Consider the following 16541-nt stretch of genomic DNA (forward strand, 5'->3'; position numbering starts at 1 on the left):
CTCTCACTGTCCGGAGTTGGGGCACTGATGTGGCTGTGGTGGTCTTGGGGGCAGGTGGAGCATGACCGAGAAAGCCTATACTAACAGGCAGCCAGGCACAGAAAAAGTGAGTGGGCGCGGTGGCCTGGTGTGAGGTAGCTGCTTCCTAAGGGTTCCTGAGCTGCACGGGTGTTGCTGCTGTCCGGGCGTGCAGTGTCCTGTTCTCCCGGCCTCCCTGAGGAGTGCAACGGAGGTCACACGTGTTCAGGGCCTGCACCCCTTTAGGTGCAGCACAGAAAAAGTGTGCCGGAGGGAATAAAATGCGTGCGGGGTGCCGGTGCCTGCCTTGCAGAGGACAGCAGCCCCGTGCAGCATGAACAGTCTGGACTACCTTGGCTTTCTGAGGTGAGCATACTGGAAACAGGCATGGGGAGCAGGGGTAGTTGAGAGGTTGCCATAGGCAACCAGACTTCCTTTCCTCCAGGGGCTTTGCCAGAGAAATGTGTCCTTGAACTTTCGGCTGGGGGTGAAGGCTTCCTGATGAGGCTACTCCCCCTTGTTAGGGATGAGCTTGGCTCCCCGTCCCTACCCTGTGCTCTCAGGCGGGCAAAAACAAGCTGCCATCCTACCTACCGGACTCTAGCAATGGCCCCCCTCTGGTTCCCCCCCCGCCGCCCCCCAACCCGGAACTCTTGCACCTTTGGCCTGGCCCCACCAAAGCCTGCCTTGGGAAGCCTGAGCTCACCCTCTGCTGCCAGCCATCCCACATGGGCAGTTGCAAGGAGACTGCTCTGGTCCAAAATCCCCAGAGCACATCTTCAAGTCAAGTGGCTTCAGCGAGTTTGCATCTGGCCCAGGAGTGCTGGGGCCGGGGCCATGCTGTGCCCACTGGCCCTCCTGCTGCCGCATGTCAGCCTCCGCCTTTGACAGCCACCACATCCACTACCGCCATTACGTCGTCCACCGCCAGCAGCACCTCCCACCACAAGGCCGCCCCCTGACTCTGTACACTAGTCACCCTCCCATACCTGCAGGCTGAACACAATGGCCTCCTCTGGCATCCCAAAGACACCTGCCTCTGCTGCTGGACACACGCCAGGGAACCCCTACACTGTGGGGAGCAGTCCTTGAAAAACACATGGACTGAGAAACCATTGCTAAATCTACGTGGACCCAGGGCACCTGGGAGGCCCCACTGGGCTGCAGTCCCACGCACGCACCTCGGGGTCCTGGGCCACAGCGGGATCAGCTATGCCCAGCAGCCCAGAGTACACAGGGCCAGGCCCTGGACTTGCAAAGCCCTGATGGCAGAAGTGCACGCTGCTGTTGCCCGCTGGCGGGAACCTCTGGGTCGGTAATGCAGTATCTTGCATGCCACAGTGTGTACACAGTGCATCCATGGGTGACCCTGGCAGCTGGCCTCAGGTGTGCTTAGGACCCAGCACGAGCGGAATGCTTCCAGGAGTCCAGCATCCTTAGGGAGGAAGCATGGCACTCGCCTAGACCTGCCAGGGGTGCAGACAAACTCCACCCCAACGAGGTTCCAGGCGGCTTTCCTCCCAGGGGCCTGCCCCGCCCCACTTCCCCCAAGCCTGCTCCGCTGCCGCCCTTGCCCCGGCAGCCCGCGCTGGTCCCTCCCCCTCTCCTCTGGAATTGCAACATTCAGTACCATCTGCCTGGCCTGCCTAATGAAGTGAGATGTTTCATGTGTTGGCTGTGGGTCAGTGGCCTGCCACACTCATGATGGCAGTTAGGCCGTGGGACTTCCATGCCCGCAATTCCAAAGGGCTCCCTGCCCGCCAGGCCTGCGCGTGAACCCAGCGCCACTGGGCGGAAACTCTGACAGCTCGTCACACGTGGCTTGCCCGAGGAGGGTGGAGCTGCAGGACACCCGGATGCGGCCCCGCCCCGCCCCACCGCGCCCCACCGCGTCCCACCCACCGTCGCACTGATTGGCTGCTGCGGAGAGGCGCAGTTTCCGCTTCTTCCGCTGGGCTGCCGGGGGCTCTTTCCCGCGCAGTCCGGTTCCAGGCGTCTCACACGGCAGCGGGGCTAGAGGCGTTCCAGAGCCAGGTGCCAGCACCCTGAGGGCCCGGTGACCCAGAGGCTGTTTGTCCTACTGAGAAGCACCTGTGGTTTTGTTTCTCCGCTCAGGTTGGTCTCTCGGCAAGAATACAAACGCAGCGAGGTGTTCGGACGTCTTCAGTGAAAGGGGCTGCTGTGGTTTTCAGTGTGTGGGTGTTGAAATATGGGAGGAGACGGTAGAGAGGGGGTCGTCCTTAGTGCTCGTGAGAAACTCATGTTGGTTAAACTCATTGATGTTTCTTGAGGATTCTTCCCTTTACGGTTGGACAAGTCCGATGTGGGGGCAAGGTGTGGGAGACGGACCTCGGGCGCCATTGTTGTCCCGTGCACTTTTTATGGAAACGGTTATTCTCTGTGAATGCGGTCATAAGTCAAATGCACAGGCAGTGTACTTAAGCACTGTGATCAGAAAAACAAACAAACAAACAACCTGTACTTTTACCTAGCACATTGCAAATTTCTGATTTTCTTCACAGGACTTAGCAAATTTTCACATAAATTGCATTACTCTCGGGTATGTACAAGTCTGGAACCATGAATAATCAGTTTAAATTTGCCTCTTTTAAACGTGTAATCGATGACAGTATTTGAAAGGCTTTTCATGTATCTCTGCTACCGTAAGTAATTTAAATGGAAGACGTGTTTGTAAGGGAGATAAATGGCGGTAGATAGCCGAAAACGGAAACAAAGAGATGTGCTTAAGGTTTTGTATTAACCTGGCAAACTGACCTACTCCTGTAATCCCAACATTTTCGGAAGTGAAGATGTAAGAATGACGAGGTCACGAGTTGGAGAGTAGCCTGAGTAACATAACGGGGGTCCTATAACCTGTTGCCATTCAGGCACCAGGGACCGGTTTGGAGGAAGGCAGCTTTTTCACAGACGAGGGGTTGGTAGGGGGAAGAAGGCGGCGAGTGGACATGCTGCCGAGCGGAGAGTCGGCCGCTTGCCAAGGGGCACGGGGTGCGGCGGGGCTTCTGCTCAGAACGGCGTGATGGGGCAGTTTTGGCGGCAGCGGGGTGGAATGGAGTGCAGTGTGTGACAGCATGGTGATAGGGTGGATGGTGTCATGCAGCTGTGGCACCTCACGTCATTCTCAGATGCTACCTTCTCATAAGGAGATGGCCACTGAGATTTCTCGCGTGCCTAGGCCAGAGTACTGCTCCTAGCCTCTGCCGACCTCACGGAGGCGGGGCTCAGAGACTTAGAGTGCTTCACCCCTTAATTTGCAGCCCGGTCCCTGAAAGGCCAAAGATATTTATGGCAGAAAGCCAGAGTTTGTAGATACCCGATCTCGTGTATATTTCCAATCACCAAAAGATTGTACAATATTTAAAATGTTCTCCCCGAAGAAAGCATGTAGGTTAAGCGTGTCATTAAATCATTTATCAAGATATCAGGTGGTTTCCTGTGGCAGTTCCCCCTTAAAGAAACCATCACCTTGGTAGCTTCTTGCTGGCACATCACTTGAGCCCAGAAGATTCAAAGGTGGTCAGCATGGGACAACCTGGGTCTATTTAAAGACACACACGCGCGCGCGTGCACACACACACACACACACACACACATCCCTGCACACACCCCTGCACACATACACACACAAACACACCTACACAGCTCTGTTAGCTACATGGGGCCACCTGGATCTATGTTGAAAACACACACGCACACCCCAACTCTGGTAGCAGGCCACTGTAGTCCCAGCTACTTGGGAAGCTGACATGTGACAGGATCACTTGAGGCTGGCCGGAGGAGGCTGCAGGGAGCAGTGCACATTGGCATCAGGAATCTTACCTCTTTACAACAATTGTACTTCATAAAAGCTACAATTTTCAACGAAAACTATTTAAATTGGGGAATCCTGTGTATTTCCACTTTGTAAAATTAGAATAGCTTCCCTTTTCTGGTTTTACTAAAGAGATTTTCTCAGGTATGCAGTGAAATATACCATTAAGCCATGAAGCCATTCCCCCTTGTGCTCTTTATGTTACCGGTATAGGAAGTAAGATACATTAAAATAGGACAGCCCCGTTAAGGGAATTTCACATCAGTTTTCAACACAGGATGTAAAAAAATTTAATATTTTCACCTTGTTATTATTATCTAAATATAGATTTATTTTTTTACCATTTACAGCAAAATTATGGAAGCAGGTTGCCTTGGCAAGCTGTTCGTTGGTGGGCTCAGTAGAGAAGCCACTGAAGAGACGCTAAAAGCAGTATTTGAGAGACATGGTCCCGTTTCTGAAGGTAACCCTTAAAGCCAACATACAGGTTTTGTCCCCAAAGTAAACATATACTTAATATCTGTAATTGTTTACATAATTTTCTGTTTGTATTTACTCTCTTGTTTTGAAGTTTCTATTCGTTATTCAGGATATTCTCATGGCAGCAGGTGAAGGGTCTGTGGTAAAGTTCACCTGCATAGTACGGCCAGTGGGGCGCAGTGGCTCACGCCTCTAATCCCAGCACGTTGGGAGGCCGAGGCGGGTGGATCACGAGGTCAAGAGATCCAGACCATCCTAGTCAACACGGTGAAACCCCGTCTCTACTAAAAATACAAAAATTAGCTGGGCACAGTGGCACATGTCTGTAATCCAGCTACTCAGGAGGCTGAGGCAGTGGAATTGCTTGAACCCAGGAGGCGGAGGTTGTGGTGAGCCCAGATGGGGTCATTGCACTTCAGCCTGGGAAAGGAGTGACACTCAGTCTCAATAAAAAGAAGATGAAGAAGGAGAAGAAGAAGAAGAAGAAGAAGAAGAAGAAGAAGAAGAAGGAGGAGGAGGAGGAGGAGGAGGAGAGGAAGAAGCAGAAGCAGAAGAAGAAGAAGAAGAAGAAAAAGAAAAAGAAGAAGAAGAAGAAGAAGAAAAGTGGAAGAAGAACAAGAAGAAGAAGGAGACTCTGAGTTCCAAATTAAGAGCCCATTATTTGTCTGAGAGACAGCTCACCCTGATAATCTCTCAGGCCAGACGAAGGGGCTTGATTTCCCTTTATGCCTTGCGTTAGGTAGGGGAGGTGGAGCCTAGCTGAAGCAGAATTTTACAGACGCAGAACAAGCAAGTTAGATAAGGAACCTGGTACCCAGGGGGCAGGAGGTTCCCAGGATGGTTGGTTGCTAAGGGTATTTGCATCCAAGCATGGAGGAGGTAGCAGGGGGAACTTTTCATAGGCTCAAACCCCGAGGAGGGTATTGAGAGTAGCAGGTAGACTTGCCAAACAGGATGTGGTTACAGTGGTTACAGGTACTGGGAGTAGCTTTGAATGCAGTGTGACCTAGGAATGCACCTCTAGGGGGCCGAGGCAGGGAGGGAGAAGCTAAATGGAGCATGTCAGGCTCACAGCTAAGATGGAGTCAGTTAGGAAAATGGAAGAAAATAGGCTGTTGATAGGGGTGACTCAGTGTGAAGAATCACAGGAAGGATGTGAATTGGAATTTTCTTGTTTCTTGATGTAACATTCAGATAGTTAGTACTATCGTAGTAGGTCCATTCTATAAATGAAAAGGTTTTCATATATTTTAGTTCTCTTGATGAAAGATAGAAGAATGAAGTGCAGAGGCTTCGGGTTCATTACTTTTGAGAACCCTGCAGATGCTGAACTTGCTGCCAGCGAGTGGAATGGAAAGGTAAGTTTCCCTTATTAGTGCTATTCTAAGCCTGTTCTTCAATTAACAGCATATCTAGGTCTTTTCAGTACCAGTACACTTTGAAAATAATATAATGACGTATGAATGGAAATGGATTAGCTATCCTCTTTCTTGGACATATCAATGCAAGTGTAGTTGGAAGGATATTGGAAGGAACATTATATAAATTGCGTTATGGTAATCCAGTTTCTATGTTTTTATTTCAGTCTGAGTGTAAATAGGGTTTGAAAGCTTTTGAACAGCTTTAAAACTTAGAAGGAACTCTGACGAAAATAAGAAACATCAGTCAAGTTTATTAAATGGCTGCTAAAGGAATCACACGTCCAACTCGTAGGGAAATGTCTATAGCACAGAGAAACGGTGGATCGACATCTAGACAGACGTAGAAAATATAAGTCTTTTGTAGATCGACGTCTAGACAGACTATCACAAGAAGTAACGATTCTCTGCCATTTTCTGAAAATACATTCTTGAGAAAGTTCATTTAAACAAGACCGTTACATTTAAGGAAGTGTTAGGTACTTGAAAATAGAAAATAATGCGAGAACATTGAAGCCGGATAACACAACAAGCAACTGACATGTTTGCCCATCCTTGCGCCCTTCTCCTGAGAACTTTTTTTTTTTTCCTTCTGTAACCGGGGTGACATGCATACCTCGTCACTAGGTAACATGCATACCTTGTTGCTAACTCTTCCAGTGTGTTCCAGCACTTGCTTCGGTCCGAACAGTGCATCACGTCCTGTGGAGTCTTAAATTCTAGGGACTCTGTATTTGTTACAGCTTTAAACTTTTATGCAAGTCTCTTACCTACTGAATTCCTTTACGTTGCATTCAGGATCATTCCCTTGGAGATGCCCTGGAGCTTTTTTATTTTACAACGTTATCCCAATCGGTTTTTAGTTCCTGCTATATGGATGCCATTCCCAGTATGTTTTCCTGGACCTCTTGAGTATTACTCTTCCACGTAAATGTTGCGCAAATGGCAGTTTATCCTTTAAGAACAAGTTAGGTTTCCTGTGTTCTCCCTCAGTGTCTGTTACAGAAATTTTGTGCTCACTGTATTAGGTATTAATCACTTGATCACTAACTTATCTCTATTCACCCATATCCTCTCATATTTTAAGGTGTGGTACAACCTGATAGTTGCTTCGGTTCGTGGTTTCATGCTTGGTATGGGGACAGTTTTGACCTAGGTATCGTAATATTTTGGTATTTCCCCCCAGGTTTCGTGCTCAAGAAGAGTTCATCTGTGTAGATATCTTTTCCAAATTACCTGTCTCACATATTTTATAATGGAAAAGTTAATATAAATGTCATATGCAGACAAACGTTGAGAAGGGAAATAAAGAAGATCCTATAGAGTTTTCACAGGGAGCTTGCAGTTTAAGAAATTGTGTCTGACTTGGAACACTGGGAAGGAAGCGACCATGCGCAAAACTGGGGAAATTATTCTGGGCCGAGAAATAACACAAGATGTCTCAAGATAGGAAGAACTGCTGATTTGGATGCAGCAAGTCTTGGATGGAGTTTAAGATCTTTCCCAAATAACAAAAGCCATGTAATGTTCAAATAGAGTTATTAGCAGAACTCGGTCAAACATTACTTGGGCCTACAGAAAAGATGGAACTGAAGAAAGTTTTTGTGAATTTAATTAGGACAGTAAACCATTTCTCAGAAATAACATGAAGTACTACATTAAGGGTCTTGTTTTAAGACACCTCTAGGCAAAGTAAGAAATGAGTAAGGCAGAAAATATGAATGAGACTAAACAGGGATCACGTTTATTGAGAAAGAACTAGAGTAGATACAGAACTGTAAATCATATTGGGACATTTTGTGTGATTGACAGCAGCAGGATCAAGAAAGTATTCATAATGTATAATGTGACTGATCACTTTGAATAAATAACCTTATGTTTTCAAATGACACATCCTTTCGTATGGGCTCCAGACACCGAGGCTTTTAAATATGTGATGTGAGTGCAAAGGTGAAAGAGATTCTGTATTGTGAAGAAGAGATGGGCGACATTGTCCCGTACAATTTGTCATGGTTTAACTTTTCTAGGTGCAGTTTTTAGTAGCGGAGGCCTTTTCGAGGGAATCGAATAATGGAATTGGTGTTCATTTCTTAACAGAATGCATGGTCCCAGTGATTGTTGCAGGTTTTGCAGTGTTCGCAATGTGGGCATTTCAGGAAAAAGAAAGTTTGTGTTTATTTAGGAGACGACATCTAGAATGTTAATACAGTTGATATAAAAACGTCTGTAAAATATGATTAGTTCAAATGTGGCACTTTTGCTGATGGTATGCTTAATCCTTTCAGTTTGTGGATGGAAAAACAATAAAAGTAGAACAAGCCAAGGAACGGTTTTTTCAAAGTGGTGGCAGGCAGGGAACACTGCGTTTTTCAAGAAAGAGGAGACCCACAGGAGAGCAGAGATCTGCAAGTGGAAGTAGAGGACAGACGAGACGTCGGCATCCCTCACGTGGAGAACGCTTGGGTAACGTTATAAAATATAAAGTCGGAAGCACAGGACTGAAAGACAAAAAGCTTGAAAACGTGGAAATTTCTGAAATTTATTTATATCCTTTATGAACAGAAAACTAACTGTTAATGAGCAACATTATTGATGAATACTAAAAGTGGAATGATTAAACTAATATCTGAAACTGGTTCTAAACTCCGAATTACTTTGCATCGAAGTAAGACACGTTTCAAATTGAATGGAGTTTATGAATCTTGATTACATGTTCTCCACAGATTTTCCACTCAACACGTTTCCATTAGTTGTACTTTAGAGTTACTTATTTTGGGTCTCAGAATTTCATGTGGGTTGTGTTATCCAAATGCCATGAAACCTAGAAGCCCTTCCAATGGGACATTAGTAACTGCGCAGTAGAGGACTTACTTAACAATATTTGTTTGTGTGTGTGAGTGTGCGTGCGCGCGCGCACGTGTGTGTGTGTAAACATGTACACAATACAGAACCGTTTCGGTTTTGATACGGAGAATGTGTAAATAGGCCTGCCATAAAGCATTTTCCATTCATGGAGTATAGAACTGCAACGTCTCAAATGATTCTGTGACTCAGAAATGCCAGAAACCGTGGCTTCACAGATACGTATGTGTCTTTCTTTGCTGGAGGAAGAGCTTCTGAAAATGGTATTTAAGATTGGTTTACTCAGTAGGACAGAGGGCTTAATTTTTACTTAGAAAAAGAAACCATGTATTGAGAAAATACCTGTTGGTTAACTTGTTTTATCAATTAACCAACCATCAAAGATCTAATATTTAGTTTGGAATTTTAATTGCTAGCCATGTAATATATGGGAGAGATATTTTCTAAATTTGAAACTGCGGTGTTCACTTCATTTTAAGAGGCAGGTCTTTTTGTCATTTTTGATTGCAATTAATCTCGAGGGTGAAGATTATTAATACTGTGCATGCATGAGAACGTGTATATTTTTACATGTGACACCACCAAGGAATTGGAATATGCCTCACACTTGTTTGTAGATACGTAAAAGAATATTATTATTTAATACGTGATTCTTAAAGATTATTAAAACTGATCATGGGCTAAGAGTAAAAGTGGTATGTTATAAAGAACTATAAGAATTCTGTGTTATGTTCATAAATTTGCAGATGACATATCTTTCTGAGGTGTCACTGTATCGTTGTATATATAACTGAGATTCCTTGAGTGTAGTTAGGTTTATGTTTATTATATGATTTGAAAATGGTTTCATAATATCAGAAGGATATGAACAGTAATTTATCGTTGATCTCCTAACTTTTTTTTTGTTTGATTATATTTTTGTATTTAGTCAATAGGCTTCTGCTGTGAGCTCCCTCTCCACTTATCCCACTTGTCTTTCTCACACCAATATACAGTGTTCCTTGAGTGTTTATTTTATAGATGTTTAAATGGATTTTGATATTTTGAAACTGCACTGATTTGGTATACCAATTCTACATTCCTTAGCATAGACCAACGTGAATGTTTAAGATTACAATACGTAGGGAAGATTTAGAAGTATCTCCTGCTCAGCCATTTAAGAAATGTTGGTGTTACTGAACTGACAAGATTTTCTTTGAAATACAGATGGTGGTGAATCCACTCGTGATCTCAACGTGAGTTCTTTCAGGGGAACTTTTCCAGTCGAGAGCCGTCCATCTTCAGCGAGCGGAGGTCCTCATCCTAAAAGATCTGCTCCTTTTACTGTGGCTAGAAGCAATAGTGGGATGGGAGGTCGAGGTAAATGCCACCTGATGGAATTCCGTCATTTTTGTATGACTGAAAATGAGCCCTTTGAACTGAAGGCTTAACTTAAAGTTCGAGAAACAAAACAGATGTGACACATACATTGGCATATTTACTGTTTGAACACTTTGATATAACACTTTCCATCTCACTGCCTAAGTTACAGCTTTATGGTGAAGAAACACTTGAGCTTCAAATGTCACATAAAAAAGGGATTACAGTGAGGGCAACACTCCTTTTAACGCTGTATTCGCTAGAGAATGCCTTTTAATTTTTCTTGAAGTTCCTGGTAGTATACTTTGAGGTCATCTTCTTAATTCTATCAATTCTTCCATTTCCTAGGTTCCTTTGCATTGGACCACTGGTGTTCCGATGTCCAAATTGTATGTTCAGTTTCTTTGTTGGGTTGAAGTACTGCCTTCACCAGGCCAGAGTGCACTGGCCAGATGATGGCTCATTGATGCCTCACATTCTGGGTCTCAAGCGGTTACTCTCCATAAGCTGCCTGCTGTTGCTGCAGCTAGTGGCATGCACCAGCACACCTATGAAATTGTTTTTTAAATACATATTTTGGTAGAGACAGGATCTCACTACCTTGTCCTAGTTGACATTAAATCCCTGAGCTCAAGCAGTCGACTTGCCTCAGTCTCCCACACTGGCCCACGCTGTGAGCCATTGTGCCTGGCCATCCAGATTCTGAGACCCCAGCAATGCTTATGTGAGAGGCATTCTGACCGGTTTTTAGGATGCTAAGAGCATCCTCAGACATGCATGTTGGACAAGAGCGTGTCCGACATTTTGAGCTATGTGCATGTCACAGAAGTGCAGAGTTGTGAAATATAGGAAGGGCTGTCAATTAAGACGGTACAGGGATGTTTAAACATTAACACAAGATACTTAGTGTAGGACTTGAAGTTGTTTGAGGGGAGATTTCCGAACTAAGCAACGTGAGGCAAGCAGTAGGGTTGAATAGAAGTAATAGTTGTGCGAAGGAGAAGTGTAAGTTTTCAGAGCGAACAGAAGAAAACCAGACAATAAAGTAACAGCTCTCAGCAAAGAACTCATTAAGCAAAGTAACAGCTCTCAGCAGAGAATTTTAGGCAGAACACATTAAAATTCTTACTCTTAGCCCTCCATGATAATATGGAGAAAATGAAAACATTGCATTTTCAACTTTATCTTTTGTAGTGGAGGATCAGTGAAGTTAGGTATCTGCCGACCTCAACATGCACAAGTCAGCACATTTTCTTTAAAACTTTAGCCACCGGACACATCATAGGTAGAAGGCTGACCTCTAAGAATCTGCACATGAAGAGTATATTAAAGAGGCTTTTTCTATTTTGAGAGCAGCATAATGATGTAATTAGCACTGTAATAGTACTGCTTATTGCCAGGAGAAGAATTCTTGGCCATCATTAGAAAACCTGCACTAGTACATTTTAATTTTTCAACCTCTATGATGGGGACAGTCACTTAGACAGCAAGGAGAACACTTAGGTGGAATCATACCATGCAGCCATTCGAGGGTTGCAGTGTTTGTGCGAGTGAGATACACTGACCAACATGGGTAAGTTTCCTTTCTTGAGCCGAGAAAGCACAAACGTGGAAACTTTACAATCAGCGAAGACTTTGATGGTTTTACAGGTTTTGCCTGTGTCATTACTAGACGTAGGCGATTCGTGTGAGAAGGAAAATAATAACTAAGGGTTATAAGCCATTGAAAGTGAATCTTTACCTCAGTATTAGTGTAGGGCTTAAGTGTGTAAGAACTGGCCTTGCAGGAATGAAGAGATAATTCACAGCCGTAAGAAGGTATTCATGGTGTCATGAATTTCTGGCGACCTAGAGAAAGAAGAACTGAGTCATTGGAGAAATATCTTGTAACAGTTGTCATAGAAACCAAGTAACAGTGTTTCAGGTTTTGTGCTGGTTACATGACATTTAATCATGTTAAATTTGCAGGTTCCCCATCACGTGGAAGAGGGAATTACCGAGGTCCTTCACACGGAATGTCAGTCTCTTCCTGGAGACGTGACCGTATGTCACCAAAACATGGTGGTTATGCAACTAAGAATAGGTAAAGGAAAAATGAAAAACTAGTCTGTTGCGGTTTTAGTGATGAAATTCACGTAAGGAAATTGAACATTTTAAGGTAAACCGTCGAGTGGTTTACATGCTGTGTTGTGCAACAACCACCTCCGTCTAGTTCCAAAACCTCTTCATCGCTCCGCACTGCAACTCCCTTGCCAGTTAAGCAGTCCCTGTCATCTTCTGTTTTCCCTCAGCTGCTAATAAACTCCAGTCTGTTTTGTTTGTGAACTGACGTGTTCTGCCTGCTTCGTGGTCATGGGCTGAAACACGACTCGACTTTTGTATCTGTTTTCTTTCTGCCTCATGTCCTGAAGTTTCATTCACATCATACATAGCACTTCAGTTGTTTCACAAGCTGTTAACCCATTCTTTTGTTTGCGTGTTTCCGCCACACTATTCTTATGCAAACGTTTGTTTGAGTACACTTACTCAGTGCCGGGTATGTACCAGTGATAATTCTTGGTCTACTGTTAATCTTTTCTGTTTTGAGGCCCCACCACTGATGCACTCCGTAGTAGCTGCATCATTTTCCGTTCCGGCAAGCATTGTATCAGGATTCCAGTTTATCCGCATTCGCTCACAGTCTTGGTGTTCCGAGCATTTTGAAATGTATAGCCATTTTAGTATGGCTGAAATATGATCTCATACTTGGAATTTCAAGTGAATTTTCTCAATAACTATTGATGACTGTCAGTTCCACCTGTCTTTTGGGTATTTCCATGTTGCATTTAGAGAAGTGCCCAGGCCTTTGTATATGTCTGGCCTTTATTTCATTTAAGCTGCAAATAAGTTATGTTTTTGATACTAGAAGCTGACAACTTAAAATTTGTTTCTTCAACTTATGCAATCAGAAGTAATCCAAGTTTCCGAGACACCAAGGAATATGCTTCGATTCGCAGACACCGTGCATACCGTGATCACGCTCGTTCTAGACAGGATAAAGGTCCCACCAGAGGATATAGGTATTATAACATTTTTCGCTTTTGTCCAACAGATTTCTTAAATTTTTCATTCTGACAGTGTCAATCTTTTTTTTTTTTTTTTTTAATTTAGTGGTCATGATGGCTACGGAAGGCATGGTGGTAGAGATCATTTTGAACGTCCTGGTAGCAGTCCTAACGGAGCGTCATATCAGACATATAGTAAGTCTCCACGTTTGATTTTTCAATTACAGAATCATATTGAATAGACCTGAGTCTGTAAAAGGGAAAGGATAAAGGAAAAATATAACATGTTTAAACACCGAGAGTTTTGAACAGTAGAAGGCTTAGAGAGTTTTACGAAACTGCAGTAGTACATTTTAGTTTTTCCACCTTTAAGATAGGGGCAACCACGTAGAGACCAAGGAGAGCATTTAGTTGGAATCATAGCATGCAGCCATTCGAGGGTTGCAGTATGTGTGTGAGTGAGATGCACTGAACAACATGGGTAAATTTCCTTTCTTGAGCCGAGAAAGCACGAACGAGGAATGTTTACAATCAGCGAAGACGTTGATGGTTTTACGTGTTTTGCCTGTGTCATTAATAGACGTGGGCGATTCATATGAGAAGGAAAATGATAACTAATAGTTATAAGCCATAGAAAGTGAACCTCTACCCAAGTATTAGCGTGTGGCTTAAGTTTGTAAGAACTGGCCTTGTAGGAATCAAGGGATAATTCAGAGCCGTAAAAAGTATTCATGATGTCATGCATTTCTGGCGACTTAGGGAAAGAAGAATTGATTCCTTGAAGAAATATAACAGTTGTCTCAGTGAACAGGTAATAGTGTTTCAGGTTCTCTGCTGTTTCCGTAACGTTTAATCATGTTAAATTTGCAGGTCCCCCATCACGTGGAAGAGAGTTTTACGGAGGAGGCCCTTCACGCGGAATGTCAGTCTCTTCCTGGAGACGTGACCGTGTGTCAGGAAAAGATGATGGTTATGCAACTAAGACTAGGTAACAGAAAAATGAAAAACTAGTGTGTTGTGGTTTTAGTGATGAAATTCACGTAAGGAAATTGAACACTTTTAGGTAAACCATTAAGTGGCATTTATTACATGCTGTGTTGTGCGACAGCCACCTCCCTCTAGTTCCAGAACCTCTTCATCACTCCGCACTGCAACTCCCTTGCCAGTTAAGCAGTCCCTTTCATCTTCTGTTTTCCCTCAGCTGCTAAAAAACTCCAGTCTGTTTTGTTCGTGAACTGACCTGTTCTGCCTGCTTCATGGTATTGGGCTCAAACACGACTCGACTTTGGTATCTCTTTTCTTTCTGCCTCATGTCCTGAACTTTCATTCACATCATAGCACTTCCCTTGTTTCACAGGCTGTTAAGCCATTCTTTTGTTTGTGTGTTTCCTCCACACTACTTTTATACACACGTTTGTCTTAGTACACTTACTCAGTGCTGGGTATGTACGAGGGATAATTCTTGGTCTGATGTTAATTTTTTTGTTTTGAGGCCCCACCACATTTCTCCGTAGTAGCAGCATCATTTTCCGTTCCGGCAAGCATTGTATCAGGATTCCAGTTTATCTGCATTCTCTGACAGTCTTGGTGTTCCTAGCATTTTAAAATGTATAGCCATTTTAGTATGGCTGAAATACGATATCTCTTGGGTTTTGAAATGCATTTTGAGAATAACCAATTATGGGTATCAGTTCCACCTGTCTTTTGGGTATTCGCATGTTGTACTTGGAGAAGTGACTAGGCCTTTATATATGTCTGGCCTTTATTGTATTTAACCTGTAGATAAGTTGTGTTTTTGATACTAGAAGTTGACAACTTAAAATTTGTTCTTCAACTTTTGCAATCAGAAATAATCCAAGTTTCCGAGACACCATGGAATATGCTTCGATGAGTAGACACAATGCATACCGTGATCACGCTCCTTCTAGACAGGATAAAGGTTCCACTAGAGGATACAGGTATTATAACATTTTTCGGTTTTGTCCAATAGATGTCTTAAATTGTTCATTCTGACAGTGTCAAACTTTTTTTGTTTAATCTAGTGATCATGATGGCCACGGAAGGCATGGTGGTAGAGATCATTTTGAACGTCGTAGTAGCAGTTCTAACAGAGCGTCATATCAGATACATAGTAAGACTCCACGTTTGATTTTCCAGTTACAGAATTATATTGAATAGACCAGAGTTTTTAAACGAGAAAGTATAAAGGAAACGTACAACATGTTTAAATATTGAGCGTTCTGAACAGTAGAAAGCTTAGAGAACGGTACGAAGCTTAAAACCTCAGTTTTAATTGAGGGCCGGTTCAGAATGAAATTCCTTGAACTTGGAAATACTGCTCTTACGGCTCTTTTCAGTAGAGCCTTGTGAACAATGCAGAAATAAAGAGTCTCCTGTCAATAAAGACAGATGAATGCTAATGTTTCCAAATAGTACTTTATCTGATTCATGCTTTAGTGATGCCAGTAAAAATGTTTACATGTATTTTAACATAAGTTCCGTAATTTTATTAACCCCACAGGGACGTCTCGTGGTGCAGCACCTGCACAGGGGCCTCGGAAGACTTATGGTGGAAGCAGTTTCCCTGATGATAACAATGCGCGAGATAGGTATGGCAGAAGTCGGGAGAAGTACTCAAGGAGCCATGGTGATTTCTCTTCCACTGATGCTGAGCATTGTGGCAGAAAAGAACCAACGTGTCCACCGTCTGTGGAGAGAATGAACCGTGCTTCTCCTGAAGCACATGGGAGCTCAAGAGATGGGACACCTAAGGGAGAGGATGGGGGAAGGCGATCTGAAAAAGGAGACTGAAGGTGCTGCTAAAAATCATGATTATTGCATACCAGACCTTGATGTTGAATGGCAAATCAATATGTGGTTTCTGCATTATTACCTGAGTATCACTATAAGAAATAGGTTGTTTTGGGGAGGGAGGGGAGATACTTCCTTCATGAATGTTTTTGAGGTATTAAGCTAAAAGCTTATTTTTTGCAAGTAATTTTACAACTGTTAGTGCCAACTGAATTGAAAACTATTCTGCTTTGATGTAATGTCCGTTTTAACATTTCCGGAATAAAATTTTCCATGTAATATAAAATGCCTGATTTTATTGCTACACATGCTTAAACGCAAATGACGGAGGAGAGTAAACTGCGGTGTTGAGAGATTTCTTCATTTGTTTGCACCTAAGCTGAAACAAGACTAGGCATCTCTGTCCAGATTCCGTTGGAATGTGTACAGGTTTCCTACCTGGGCTGTGTTTCTTTAGTTTATCCCTGTATTCCCAGCACTTTGGGAGGCCTAAGCAAGTGGACCACAAGGTCAGGAGATTGAAACCATCCTCGCTTACAGGGTGAAAGCCAGTCTCTAATAAAAATACAGAAAACTAGGCAGGCATGGTGGCACACGGCTGTAGTCGCAGCTACTCTGGAGGCTGAGTCAGGAGAACTGCTTGAACTCAGCAGGCGGCCCACCTCTTTGGGAGGCCTAAGCCAGTGGACCACAAGATCAGGGGATTGAAACCATCCT

The 16541-nt window shown here is 43.8% G+C and overlaps 1 protein-coding gene across 1 annotated transcript; it reads left to right on the forward strand.

The window, feature by feature from the left end:
• The first annotated feature begins 1995 nt into the window (after nt 1-1995).
• On the forward strand, nt 1996-16179 carry LOC118150921 (RNA-binding motif protein, Y chromosome, family 1 member B-like). The gene is made up of 12 exons (XM_078364531.1): nt 1996-2133; nt 4201-4313; nt 5585-5688; nt 8034-8211; nt 9817-9969; nt 11938-12052; nt 12918-13028; nt 13120-13208; nt 13884-14001; nt 14861-14971; nt 15056-15144; nt 15535-16179. Exons 2-12 carry the CDS (start codon nt 4208-4210, stop codon nt 15822-15824), a joined length of 1464 nt encoding a protein of 487 aa, XP_078220657.1. The 5' UTR covers nt 1996-2133; nt 4201-4207; the 3' UTR covers nt 15825-16179.
• The last annotated feature ends 362 nt before the right edge of the window (nt 16180-16541 follow it).

The sequence above is a fragment of the Callithrix jacchus genome, chromosome Y, assembly GCF_049354715.1.
Source record: "Callithrix jacchus isolate 240 chromosome Y, calJac240_pri, whole genome shotgun sequence".
NCBI lineage: Eukaryota > Metazoa > Chordata > Mammalia > Primates > Cebidae > Callithrix > Callithrix jacchus.

Coding starts and splice junctions, on each gene's coding strand:
- LOC118150921 (XM_078364531.1), top strand. CDS start 4,208: ATGGAAGCAGGTTGCCTTGGCAAGCTGTTCGTTGGTGGGCTCAGTAGA. Junction 9,970..11,937: donor TAGTGGGATGGGAGGTCGAG/GTAAATGCCACC, acceptor TTAAATTTGCAG/GTTCCCCATCACGTGGAAGA. Junction 14,002..14,860: donor GGTTATGCAACTAAGACTAG/GTAACAGAAAAA, acceptor TTTTGCAATCAG/AAATAATCCAAGTTTCCGAG.